Source organism: Mus pahari, chromosome 5, assembly GCF_900095145.1.
Source record: "Mus pahari chromosome 5, PAHARI_EIJ_v1.1, whole genome shotgun sequence".
NCBI classification, from domain to species: Eukaryota; Metazoa; Chordata; class Mammalia; order Rodentia; family Muridae; genus Mus; species Mus pahari.
The window spans coordinates 46121424-46135591 of NC_034594.1; the positions used below are offsets into that span (position 1 = coordinate 46121424).

General features: G+C 38.4%; 1 protein-coding gene across 1 annotated transcript in view; it reads left to right on the plus strand.

The window, feature by feature from the left end:
• Positions 1 to 12834, plus strand: part of Cps1 (carbamoyl-phosphate synthase 1) — a 109668-nt gene extending 96834 nt beyond the window's left edge. The window contains exons 34-38 of the mRNA XM_021199318.2: positions 2491 to 2589; positions 9182 to 9241; positions 10247 to 10359; positions 11380 to 11509; positions 12311 to 12834. Of these exons, the coding sequence (XP_021054977.1) occupies positions 2491 to 2589; positions 9182 to 9241; positions 10247 to 10359; positions 11380 to 11509; positions 12311 to 12409 (501 nt within the window). The 3' untranslated portion in view covers positions 12410 to 12834. The remainder of the gene's footprint in view (positions 1 to 2490; positions 2590 to 9181; positions 9242 to 10246; positions 10360 to 11379; positions 11510 to 12310) is intronic.
• Positions 12835 to 14168: the final 1334 nt, after the last annotated feature.

A 14168-nucleotide genomic window follows, 5' to 3' on the forward strand; every position in this document is an offset into this window, starting at 1 on the left:
GCCTGCTCTCTTATAGAATCCAAGACTACCAGCCCAGAGATGGCACCACCCACAAGGGGCCTCTCCCCCTTGATCACTAATTGAGAAAATGCCCCACAGCTAGATCTCATGGGTGCATCTCCCCAACTAAAGCTCCTTTCTCTGTGATAACTCCAGCTGTGTCAAGTTGACACAAAACTAGCCAGTACACCCACTGTGAACAACAGTCATGGATTTCTCTAGACATCTGAGTATATCCTGTGTCATTCTTTCTAAAGTTCTCACATACTTCTGTAAGAACAGAACCTCTGGCTTGCTATGATTGAAGTAGAGCAGCACATCTTTACTAGAAATGTGTAGAATGACATCATTAAAAGATCATAGATGTGAATTGTGGAAATTGTGAATATTTGAAATATCCCAGCCCACCTTTAAGATGAATCCCTGCTTCAACCTCTTGAGGCTGATCTACAAACTATAATGGGACTGGCCACTGGGTGTCCCTCTTCTCTTGTATTGGAACTGCATCAGGTGAAGGTTTCTTTAAGAATGTGAAATGTGTTTTCCCTTAGAGAGCTGTCAGATTCTGGAAAGTTCTCTACATGTCAGTGTCAGGACATTTTATGAATCACCTAGCCCTTGACAGACATACTGGCTCCCACCTTCAGATTCTCATCTGTGTTCACTGGAGTGGCAACACCAGGCTCTGAAGCCTCATGGTCTCTCTTGGTATTCAGGAAAGAATCTGAATAGGAGAATATTTAATTTCAATGAATGCGTGTGATGTTTTATATGGTTGCTTGGTTACAAGCACGAGCTTTGTTGAGAAGCCAAGTGGGACCAGGGGACAGGCAGGGAGGGACGAGTGACTGTGGTGATATAGTTACATTCTTAGAAAGTGACTCTTGATCCTTTTGCCACGTCTTTTAATTCATCTGGAAAACAGGTCTAGTTGCGAACTATGGGTCTTACATTATTCCCAGACAAGTGATGCTGTTTCAGGTTCACTCTGATCCCATGATTCTGTTTTCAGTGGATGCAGAGGCAGAACAGGGAGAGGTTCCTTTCTTTTCTCCTTCTCTGGTGTGGCATGATTGTTTTCCGGGTTTAATATCCTCTGTGTTTCATACAATGAGGATAATATGAACCACTTAGAAGCTGTTCCTATGTGTTGTCTCCTTTCTCAACCATAAAAAGAATTTTTCTAATATTAAAGTCATATTTCCAAGTGTCATCAAGTATGATGTTTTAAATTCTGTTTCATAACTGAATACAGGATAATAAATCCAGTTTAGAAATCCCAGCTATGCTTCAAAGACACTTTTATAGTGTTTAAGTGGCTTGTTGTAGAATGGCTTGTTGTAAGGGGCGTTTTATTTTACAGGGGAAAAGTAAGGATGTAATCCTGATATTCACAGGGATATTTGACTTTGCTAGGACACCTGTTTTGGGTACTTGCACTTCTGATCAGACTGCAGGGTTCCTTTCAGTGGAAGTGAGACTCATTAACTTCCACTGACATTGCTCGAGTTGATTGGCCAGCATATGACTGATTAAAATGTTCACCGTGGAGTGAAAAAGCAGGCATGTACTTGTGGTCAGCTGAAGGTTACACTCATGAGAACTTTTCTTGCCCCGCAAGAGAGAGTCATTTGCTTAAAGAATGAATTCAGCCGTCAGCATTATTTACTATAATGGGGACTCTGAATGTGTGCCAGATGATATGTGCAGAACTGACTCCCATCATGTTAAAATACACCACTTGTCCTCCAGTTATGGTGGCCGTTCGACTTGTAATTACAGTGTACAGAAGTTACCCCGGGGGAAATCTCGACAGACCCTGCCCATTTGTGTTAGCTTGGCATCTTTTCCTTTCCCTTCTTTACATGTGGCTTGGGTCTCCAGGATGCGTTGCAGGATATTTTGGTTCCATTTACAAAAAAAGTGATTTTTTTTTAAAAAAAGAATAAACTCTTTCGGGATTTTCATGTACTTATTGCATTTCTTAGGCAGTTTTCTCCTAAGGTGTCTGAGATGATTTTACACCAGTGGGTCGGTAGTTTGGCATTCTTATCATTATTTTTTTTTTATCCTGAATTCATATACTGCTGCCTTGTACACATGACTATTCAGTTATTTAAACACTAACTCACATTAATATTTGGGATTTCACCACATGACACACCAGGAGCTGTGATCTGTATCCAAATAACTTGCAGTACAATCCGGTATGTTGTTCCACTGAGTGTTGTTGAATTGAGAAGGAGTTGCTTATTCATTCATTATGCTTAATTGAAAGCATAAGATACATCTGTCCTGGCCAGCCATTCAGTCCTTGGATGCAGATTACTTGGTCTTTGGGAAATACTGAGAAAATCTAGAGGGTTTATCAGTACACTGCTTGTCAATTGCTCTTTTCTGTCTTTTCTCTTTCTCCTTCCTTTGCTAGTGTGCTAGACTGTTCTTCTCTTTCCTTCTCTTATTTTATTTTTAAAATTTAATCCTAAACAGGTGGCGTGCTTCGGTGAGGGTATTCATACCGCCTTCCTAAAGGCCATGCTGTCTACAGGGTTTAAGATACCTCAGAAGGGCATTCTGATTGGAATCCAGGTGAGTGGTGTGTGTCTGTGCTCAGTCTTGGGTAGCACACTGATAGTGGACGGGATGCTCATCTGGCACAGAAGTGAGGGGGGTAGGCTACATTCCTTGGAAAAATGGTAACTTATAGAATGGACACTGGTTCTTATTTTGGCAGTCTCCTGCTGCAGCAGCAAATACAAATGTAAACTAAGGGACTGAAAGAAAAAAGTCTCCAGTGAAGGAGTGTGTGCTGTGGAAGGGACTACATTAGAAAAGCAATGGCCCCTTATTCCTTGATTAGGGCTTCTCTCTGTATTTTTTCTCATTTTTATTCATTTATTTAGAATGTTCTACAATATTCTTCAATCAAACTCATCCTTTGCCCCCTCTCCATCCAGGTCCACTCCTCCTTTCCTACTTCCCCATCTTTGTGTTCTGTATTTTTTTAAAGCTCCTAATTATAGTTTGGGCTGTCCTTATACTCTTGGATGTAGGGTCTTCAATGAGGGTGGGCAGTCCAATAGGGACTACATTCTTCAAGCAAATTAGTGGTCCCTATCCCAACTAACTGTTACCAATAATTCTTTAGGTAGGTATGAGACTTCATGAAGAAGGGAAATCTTCTTCATGCTGGAATTTTGTCTGGTTTGAGCTTGCACAGGTCTGCGCCTCTTTTTTTATGTATATAGGCCAAAGCAAGATGAGATGACTATGTATGAATATTTTAACACAATAAAAAAAACATTGGTTTATTTTTGCAAGCCAGGTATAAATATATCTCAGGGTAAAATTTTGAATATAAAATCTCTGGAATTTTTGAAGTAATTATTGCAACAGTATATACATGTCTTTTTTTTATTTGCTAAAAATAATTGTATATGCTTCTCAAGTGGTCATTCATTGTGACTTGAGATTAGTCATTCTTATATCCTTTAAAAACATTGACTGGTCATATATACCTCCCCTGCTGTGACTTTAATAAGCTCAAACCCTGCATGGCTTCTCAAAAATCAATAAAAACATAATTAGAGCAGAATCAGGTATTCTCAAGCTGGTGGGTGATTATTATAAATGCCACCTCATTAGGGCGTCTTAATATTAGCAAATTAGACTCTGGAGACTGGACAGGTAGTCACTTTAGAGAAGTTACTAGAGAGTAAGTTGAGATTTTGCTTTATGGAGGAGGAAGAAGGACAATGATGAGGACTTAGAACAGAGGCCAACAAGATGACTTGTTATGCGAGGCTTAATGGCAGTTTAGAGACAAATCACATCGCAAGAGTGGCTCATCACATTATGAATGGGTACTAAGTATTATTAAGTCCTAACTAGGAGAATGTTGGCCCAACTTCCAGGGATGGCTTAAAGTTTAATGTGAGACTTGGGGACATTCAGAGGAGACCGTGCCCTTAGCCCTCATCTCCACAACTAATGAAAACACTGCTAACATTTTCAGATAGCAGTTTAAAGAGGCAGTGATGTATAAAATTGTGGCTTGTTTGGTTCCTGTGCTGCAGGGAAATGTGCGGCAAAATTAATTTGTTCCTATGAAATATTTGTGGGATTTTGGCATCAGTGAACAGAATTTTGCTTTGTAGGAAAAAGGGGGACATTATGGAGGGGAGAAGAATATTTTCTTTTAAGCAATGAGATTTTATTAATTAAAATTCTGCCTTTGAATGCATTATTTTTAAAACAACCTTTCATCAGCTATGTGAGTTATTACAAAGAAGATTCCATTTGTGTATGAGTGACAATCATTAGGGTTTTAAAATATATTTTTGGTACAAGGTTAAATGTAGTTTAAAAGTGATTTAATAAAATTATATTTACTGAAATAATATACACAATGAGGGAAATTGATCAGTACAACTGTAAGCCTCGAGAAATAGAAAGAAGGTAATTTTCTGACTTATTTTATGAGAGGCAAGGAACACCTATCACGCCCAACATTTAATGTTTATATAGTCTCTGTATTTAATTCATAGTAATTTTTAAAAGTGCTTAGTCCGATGATTTACACTGAAAACTTGACAGGATAGACTAGGCAGAGAACCACCAGTTTTAAATCTTAGAGAGACGATCTCAGCGAGAAAGGAATCTACACCACACTCATATTTTTACCTAGACTCCACAGCTTTCTGGATCCAGTTACCTGTGTTCTGTATTTCAGGATTCACTTTGAAAAAGCATCTTAACTTGTTATCACTGGGTCAGAAGCCTTTGTCACAATTCTTCCAACTCTATGATCAGAATAGAAAAGGAGTTAACAGAAAATCATTATAAAAAATGAAGACCAGGGCTAGAAAGTGTGTCTGGAAGCACCTGTTTGGGGGAGTTATTTAATTAAGCGATGAGGGAGGAGTTCACATCTGCATCTCAGCTCACCCAATCGTATGATGCTGCCATAGGCTTCACAGAACACATACTCACATCATTGCTAGAAATTCCTTTACTTTTCCTTTTTCAGAGCAGTGGAGAGGATGCTGAGCATCCATCCCACTTATAGTGAAGGTCTTTTTCCTTGTCACATCTGAGTGAAATATGTGCTCTGGGCAGAACTATTTCATGAAGACACATAGATTCATTCAGTTGGTACAACAGATTCCAAGAGAAAACTGGGGGAACAGAGAGAGCCTTGAAGTAGAGAGCAAGGCGACTCTGAGCTGGAGAATTTCTTTACTTAGAGTCATAGGATGAAAACATTCTAAAACTAAGCATCTATTACTAGTATATTTTGAAATATGCACGTGTGTGTGTGTGTGTGTGTGTGTGTGTGTGTGTGTGGTCATATGTGTGTGTATAGTGTGTATACTTGCCTGTATGCGGCATTTTGTTAAGTCCGTATTTCTCTTTTTCACTGTAATCTTTTACTCATGTACTCTCCTTTGACCCTTCTTATGTCCGATCCCAGGGTCAAATCACCCTGGAAGTTTGAAATATATGTACCCTTAATCGTGTGTACCTAGGATTTAGGAGAAAGCAAGAGTCAGGATGCAGATTTTTAACAAAGGATTTTGTCAGGTTGATTGCCATGTGTACTCGGTCTTTACTAAGAAGCCTTCCACATTCCATAACTTTTGTAATATAAGACGCATAATATGGGTTTAGGAGGCAACAGAATCAGCCTTGATTTCTCTGCAGTTATTCCAGTCACCTTTCATCCTGTCACGATGTATTTTTAGTTGCTATGAGGAGGCAATCTGCCTTGTTTTGAGGGTTTCTAGAACATCCGGTAACAATGAGTGATTTACTCTAGAGGGAATGGAGAGCTCTCTGTGTTTCTCTCTCTGATTGGCCTATTCAGTGATACTGCTGAAGTGGAGCGCACCGGCCTGATGGCCTGACATCTGGGCTTCAGCACAGCTTTGAAACACAAAGCAAGCGTTTATTCGAAAAGATGACTCCAAGTGACATGAATAACCTTTTATCTTCAAAGAGGCATCATTAGGAACAACCACACAGTTGTCAATCCAGGCACCCTGTAGCATCCACAGACATTACTTGGAGTTAACTTGGCTTTCCAAGTTGGCCGGAAGTTGGTTTAGTGTGAAAAAATGATCACAGGCGAAAATAGATATATATTCCACGTTCAAAACGACTTTTCCTTATTAATATTTCCAAGAACATAAACCACTTTGTACTTTTCACCTCTACCAAGGAGTGGATTCTTACGCAGATATTTTTCAATCAGCTTTTAAATCTGAGGCTACTCAGATGCAAACCGACAGCGGTAATTTCTTTTTGTAGAGAGGCTGTTTTATGTGTCACAAGTGTTCAATACATGTTTGATAGAAGTTTATAATGTGACTATGAAAGCCAACACTCCACACCAGAAGGCAGAGTGGTTCCCTGGCCGGGAACTGCCAATACTGTCATGTTGGATATTTATCTTTCTCACTTGGGGGACGGCACCGAAACAGCTCCATAATGAGGTTCTGCCTGGTATCTGCAGCTCTTAGAGGGCTTGCTGACTTATTTTATTTTAAAGTGGCAGACAAAAAAAAAATTGCATTATGGTATTCCTCCCTCAATGTTTTTCATTGTGACTTTGGTCAAGGTTAATGCATCTGGACCTCAAATTGCAAAATGAGTCAAGGATAACGCCCACAGCCTCATTAGATTCCACTTCTAAACTGAAGTGTAGCTCAGGATGACCCAGAGAGTTTGAAAACTATATAGATGAACAGGATACCCATGTGATGCAATCCAAGTGGGTGGAGCCTAAAGTTTCCTAGTTTTAATAAGTTCAGACAACACTGATGCTATTACTGTGGGACATCCGGGAACCACCTTACTTGTAGCAGTTCATTTTAGAGACCTGAAGAAAAATGTGTTATCATGTTATTAACACCCTCATGTCCTCAGTGGCCTTTTGCTAAGCGATGTTTAAGAGATTGCAAGTCATTAGTTAAGTGTGTGATGAATGCACTAATTACCCAGGCATTAACCGAGACCTCTCATTTAGTACAAACCTGAGTCTGTTCTGCATTTATCAGAAAATCCAAATTTAATGTTTCCTATGAGGGAGATTGGATAAAAGGAAGAGATCCATTTTGCATGTTTCATGCATGTTTCTTATCAAGAAACCTCAAACTAGGAAGCTAATGTGATGGATCATCTCATTTATCCTCTTGTCTCCCAAGCAAGACCACAGGAGCATATTAATGTCCTGATCTGTCTAGTATATGTGCCAAGACATTGCTGCATACTGCCTTCAATTGTCCTATTGTCAGTCAGTAGGAATTATTCTCTGTTCTCTGTTTTCTCTATTATGTTTCATAATTTTATTTTATTTTTTATGTAGAGCCATGAACTGATGGTTTCTAAATGCATGTATTCCTGAGCAGAAATATAAAGCTACTCTTTGGGGCACAGTTACAATTCATGTTCTAGAAGGCTGTCATGAATAACCCTTGTGCCTGCCTTAGCTCAGGTCACTCCATTGCATTTATCTTTTCTATTTGCCAATAGTTTCTTCTCATAAAACTGCAGTTCTGGGATTGAGAGGGCCAGAATCTACAAAGTGATTTTATGTTTGAACATAGTCTTTGGAGTCATTCCCTAGGATTTAGATCTGTTCTCAGAGAACCTTTGCATGTAAATATTAGGAGATTTTACAGGTAGAATATCATCAAAATTGTACAAGGATTCCAATATGTTTTTAATTATAATTCTTAGTTTTGGCACTAGAAATAAGATCATGTCCATATTTTTTTTTCAAACATCACTAGTGTGATTTCCAAATCGATCATAAGACATTTACAGGAACAACCACATTATATCATCAGTTAAACAAAACCTTTAAAAGTAAAATCAGTGAAATGATCTCATTGAAAGAACAGATATGCTGTAAGCATGCAAAATTTTAAGTTGCTCAGATACTAAGGAACTCAAGCTAATAATGTCAAGGTTAGAATTTAATCTGTGGGTAGGTGACTTATCTTTGTTGTATGTCCTCCTGAACATTGCCATGAAACACAAACCCGTAAACACTGGGAATTTTTAGAGGTAGGCAACACCCAATGGCAATGGGCAGGAATCCAGGGGAATGGGGTACAGCTGGGGTCCTAGGAAGGATAAAACTACATACTGATAGAAACTCTGAAAAATGAGCTGGACCATTAGGGAAACCCATGTGGAAATGGATGCATATGGTGGGAAAGTTGGTTTGGGCTATAATAAATGGAAGAAGAACCCAGGATTAAATAGTAGGATACAGACACAGGAATCTGGTCTCTGAAAAGCTGGAAAAGGCAGCTATCTTAATGTTAATATTAATCAATATTTCATGAGAACTGCTTTTAGCCCAGAAAGGACTGATCTTGAGTCTTAACACTCTATAATGATTGCTAATAAATTTTCCTACTGGTCAATGACAATGACCCAATACCACAAGTATTATTACCACTGTACCAAAGGGATTAGGAGACTCCATCAAAAAAAAAACAAAAACAAAAACAAAAACAAAAAACAAAAAAAGCTAAGTCAGAAAACACAAGTTAGTGAGCTGTGGAGCCCCAAGAGATAGGAACTTTCTCATCATTCTTTTAGAAGAAGTGAGGCCAAGGATATTAACTTTTCTGAGCATAGACTTCTAGTGAGTGGCAAAGCCAGGGTTTGAAAGGAACTTAATATTCAAGGGGCTCCTAGCACATAAACTTCCAAGATGATTAATGAGTTATTAAAAGCAGTGGAAAAGAAGTACTCAGCATCAGTAGCAGGCTGTTTGGAAGATCAGAACATCCAGGTGCCAGCAGGGCTGACTCAATGTTCAGATCTCAGTACACTATCTCCATAACCAGGCAAAACCAAAACAGAACAAACCAACCAACCAACCAACCAAACAGCAGCAACAACAACAGAACATTCACAAAGAGACTGTGTGGCTCTAGGCAAAGATGGTGAGGACTCATTGTGCATGAAGGGGCTTAAACATAGATAGGAGGCAGACAAGAGAACACAAATGGTATTTCACTTACATTGGAGAATAAATAACTCATACCAAGGAAAAAGCAACATATAAGGTTTATGTTCATAACAGCGGGAGAAAAGCATGTTGAGTAGGACTAACAAAGACTATGTTTATCTAGAAAGTGAATTCTGTGAATTTCTTTTCCAGCAATCATTCCGTCCAAGATTCCTTGGTGTTGCTGAGCAGTTGCACAATGAAGGTTTCAAGGTATACTCTCTTAGCTCATTTAAAAAACAAAACAAAAACAAAAACAAAAAATACCCCACATAGCTTTAGTTCAGCACTGAAAATTGTCCATACAGTAAAATACTGCACAAACAGGAAACCTGATTTCTCAGTTCGGAAAGTTTGATTAACTTGGTAATTTCAAAATGTCCACAGAGGATTATTAGTGGTTAATGACTGGTAGATAAGGAGAGTGTCATTTCCTTCAGTGTTGTAGCTACTGGTAAGTTGTCCCATCTATCGTAAATAACATTCCACTCGCAGTGAGAAAGTCTAATTAAGTTCAGTGAGTCACACACAGAAGAAGACATGAAAATAGAAGAGAACTCATTGAGAAGAAGGGCTCTCGTGAGAGAGAGAGAGAGGAAGATCCGAGAAAAGAATAGAGGTGAAAACAACTACAGTTGGTTATTTAAGCCCATAAAACTATCAAATAATAAAAGTTAAAAAATAAACCTTACATAGACTAAAATAACTAGAAAGACTAGGTTTAACAAAAATGACTACAAACTCAATAGCAGTTGTCCGCTCAAAATCTCAGTAACTTTAGATGAAACATAATTAGGACACTTACGCCAGTGTGTTTCTGGATCATTTCCTTTTCTTGATTCTGTGTGAGGTCATAGTTTCCAGCTGTTACAGTTACAGGCAAAGTGTCTTTGTAGCAAAATGCTCTGCCACAGCCTGATTCAGTAAAACAAGGTTATTCCCATGGCTCAGATTGGGCCTATGATCATGGATTTCATGACCTCATAAAAATAACTTAGCACCAATGACTAATTCCTTTACAAATGCAGTTTCAAATGAGACTCTTAAATGTTTCCTCACTGAAAATATTTACAAATATTTAAAAAATCTGTACCCCCAAATTTTGAGTTCAAGTGGCTACTGTTAGTGCCATACTTCCTCCCATGTTTCTTTCTCTTCTCCCTATCATTAACAAAGGCTCCTTCTGTATAGTAACTGCGTTTTCTATTTTAAATACAGCTTTTTGCCACAGAAGCTACATCAGACTGGCTCAATGCCAACAATGTCCCTGCTACCCCTGTGGCTTGGCCATCTCAGGAAGGACAAAATCCCAGCCTGTCTTCCATCAGAAAGTAAGAACTGAATATTCTGTTTTCTGAGTTGTTGGGAAAACAAAAGCCAAAAGGTAAAGCTAAAGGAAAAGCAGAAGGTTAATGGTGGGAGCTAGCACAGTATGATGGTCTCATCTCACTCGCTTTCAAATCTTTTCAAAATTAACAAATTGACAAAAGAACACATTTATGGATGATAGCTTCATTCTTATAAAAAATGTTATTACTATATGTGCGCACCTGTGCACATGCGTTAGAAAGCACCTCTCAGATTCTTCTGGTAAGATTGTTGACATATACAAGTAAAACTACAAAGTATTTCATGCAGTGATTACTATATGTATACATAGACTACATATATACATAGACACACACACATATGTGTGTGCGTGTGTGTGATAGATCATCTACATTTCACTGAAGTTGTAGATCAAAGGATTAGTCAATTGATTGAGCACTTGCTACATGGAGAAAACTAAAGTAAGCATTTTGATGATGTTACTAATGAAATGGTTGTTCCTTAGCCACATTGTTACATGATTTTGTAAGGCACACTATTTGAGGCTTCGGCAACAACAGTGAATCTGTTTTTACAAAGATACATGGGATGAGGGCACAATAGATGCTTCTATGTTACTCCCAGATGTTATGGTTTACCCAATAACTATAACATACCAAATTCTATGTACTATGGTATTTATTAAAAGTCAAGAAACCATTTTGCAATGAATGAAAAAATAGCAACATATATAGACCTTAGAACTCTTCCACTGATGCTATGAGCCCCTTGCTTAGAGTTTTGTAAAGTGAGTCCAGTTCGGCTTCATGGTTTTGACATTTTAATGTCTCATCAGTCCAACAACAGAATGTGACACAGGTTAATTCACAACCAGTTACTCTCATGCTTTTTTCTGACCAGGTAGTGGGAATCAGGGATAGATGCAAATAATAATCAGAGAGAGATTTGTGTTAGCAATTTTGAAGCTAAGTAAAAAAATAGGTATTGTCAACTGTAGGATTCTATTTATTTATTTTTTTTAGGTTGATAAGAGATGGAAGCATCGACCTAGTGATTAACCTACCCAATAACAACACCAAATTTGTCCATGATAATTATGTGATTCGGAGGACAGCTGTGGACAGTGGAATTGCTCTTCTCACCAATTTCCAGGTGTGTTTCTTCATTTATATATAAGCCATGTGCACATTTTACTTCTGGATCTCCCTTCAAGAGTGTGAACCACTCCCTGAACCAATCTCTCTCTCTCTCTCTCTCTCTCTCTCTCTCTCTCTCTCTCTCTCTCTCTCTTTCTCGGTTTCTTTCTCTGTCTCTCTGTCTCTCTCCCTATCCCTCTCTCTCTCTTTCTCTTAGAGCAGAGCAGAGATGTATTTAATAGACTCTAAAACAATGGAGTTAATATGATAGATCATGACCTCGATGAAAAAGTTAGAGATAATAAAAAGCTAGGATTAGGAATGGTTCATTTATCATCCATTCAATTATCCCGTGAATACAGAGATATAGTATAATATGGCATGAAGATTGGAAGTGCTGTCTCCCTGTCTCGAAGCGAACGCCACAGCAGGAAAACAATAGCTTATTGATCAAAGGTGCAGCTGTAATAATACACATGCTTTTCCATATCACACCACACACAAAGGATTACATGAAGCTCACTCAATTTTATTTGACTATGAGCTTCCAGAGTTATCACAGAAAGAACCACATATCTGAGATTCACTAATGATCTGTGTATCATATTTTTGCCCTAAGTAGGTTTTAATCCTCATTGGGGGTAGGGTAAGTTTACTCATGCTGAAGTCTGAACTCTGAAAAAAAAGCCACATCACATCTTTCATTCCGTACCCCTTTGAAAATTGGGAGCAGAACTTGTGCCTTTTCACTCCTGATTCATCCTGCATTCACTTTCATCTCTTGTAGGTTGCTAACATTCTTGACATTCTCTTTCAGGTGACCAAACTTTTTGCTGAAGCTGTGCAGAAATCTCGCACTGTGGACTCCAAGAGTCTGTTCCACTACAGACAGTACAGTGCTGGAAAGGCAGCCTAAGCAGTATGCAGGTCTGGTGAATTCATCCTTGAGTCAGCATGAGCCACACTGCACCAAAGGGACTGGTCCCAGCCTATCTCCAGAAATGGATGTTGTTGCCAAACTTTATTTTTGTTTCCTTTGTTCTTAGTAGTCTGTATCTTTAACCACTAAATTGTTGTCAGTCGCTGTTTCAAAACTATAGGTTCTTCCCAAGTCACTTGTTCTTCACAAGGAATTCAACCATTCACACATTATCTAGACTGACTTAACATTTCATGGTGCTGGTTTATAACAATTGAAGTAGAAGAAGCTGCTGCCCTATGTCCTGAATTCTATACTCTAAACATTCTCTTGTTTTAAAGTAACTTCAGTCACACCCAGAGCCCATGAACAGGACAGATTACCATGAAATTTTGTTAAAATAAAATGTGGATTTAATTTATGAATGGCATCATGATGTTTTTGTATTTTTATTTTTTGGCAATGATTCTCACTTATATAGTCAACCTAGAAATAGAATTTTTTTCTTCCCATGATTCACAATGTGAGATTGGATTTCTTTGATAGATCCTTGTTTGAGGTTTTAGAAGATGTCAGCAGATGGCAGAGAACACAGAAGTGGTTATTTTCTTGACATTCGTGTTGGATTTTAATATAAGCCAAGTGAAATGTATAGACTCATGACATTCACCTTCTGCTCAAATTTTGAAACACTTTAGAAGTTCCTGTTCCTTTTGTATGATGGATTCTGGTTCTAGCCTGACTCTCACCTTGTATTCTATATACCACACGTATTACACATAGGGCCTCCATTCCTTTCTTTCTTTCAAGATAGCGTATTTTTTTTCTTTTCTTTTTTCTTTATTTTCTTTTTTTTTTCTTTTTTTTTGCTTTTAAGTGTTTTGGTTATTACAGTACTTTAATTGTGAACTTTTAAATAAAATACTATTAAGTGAAAATGCAGTTGAATTCTTTTTATTTAACAAAATAAAATTTAAGTTCATACAAAAACCATCACTTTGAAGTTGGGTAAGGTGAATCAACAGAAGGAATAGAGCCCCTAGAGAAGGCACAAGAATCAGAGACACACTTGTTCACACACCCAGGAGTCCAATGAAAATACTAAACTAAACGCCATACAATATGTAGAGGATCTAGTGCAGACCCGTGTCTGTCCTATGCTTGCTGCTCTAGTCCCTGTGAGTTTGTATGAGTTTTTCTCAGTTAATTTAGAGGGCCTTATTCTCCTGGTGTCCTCCATCTCCTCTGACTCTTACATTTTTTTCTACCTCCTCTTCTGTGGAGATCCCTGAGCTCTGAAGGGGGGAGATTTGATGAAGACATCTCATTTAGAGGTGTGTATTCCAAGGCTTCTCTCTCTGCACAATGTTTGGTTGTGGGCCTCTGTATCAGTTCCCATCTGCTGCAGGAGGAAACCTCTCTGATGATGGCTGAGAAAGGCACTGGTCTATAAGTAGAGCAGAATATCACTGGAAGTCATCTTATTGTTATTTTTTTTTAGACCATTAATATTTGGGTTTATACGAGGACTCTTGGCTATGCAGCTTCTGGTTCTTGATTCTCCAAGCTGTATTTAGTGTTGGTACCATTTCATGGAGTGGGCCTTAAGTTAAATCAGACATTGGTTGGTTACTCCCACAAGCATTATACTACCATTGCCCTAGCATGTTCCCCAGTAATGGAAGCATTTTAGACCAAATGTTTTGTGGCTGGGTTGATGTCTTTGTTTCTTTTTTTTTTGGGGGGGGGGGAGTGG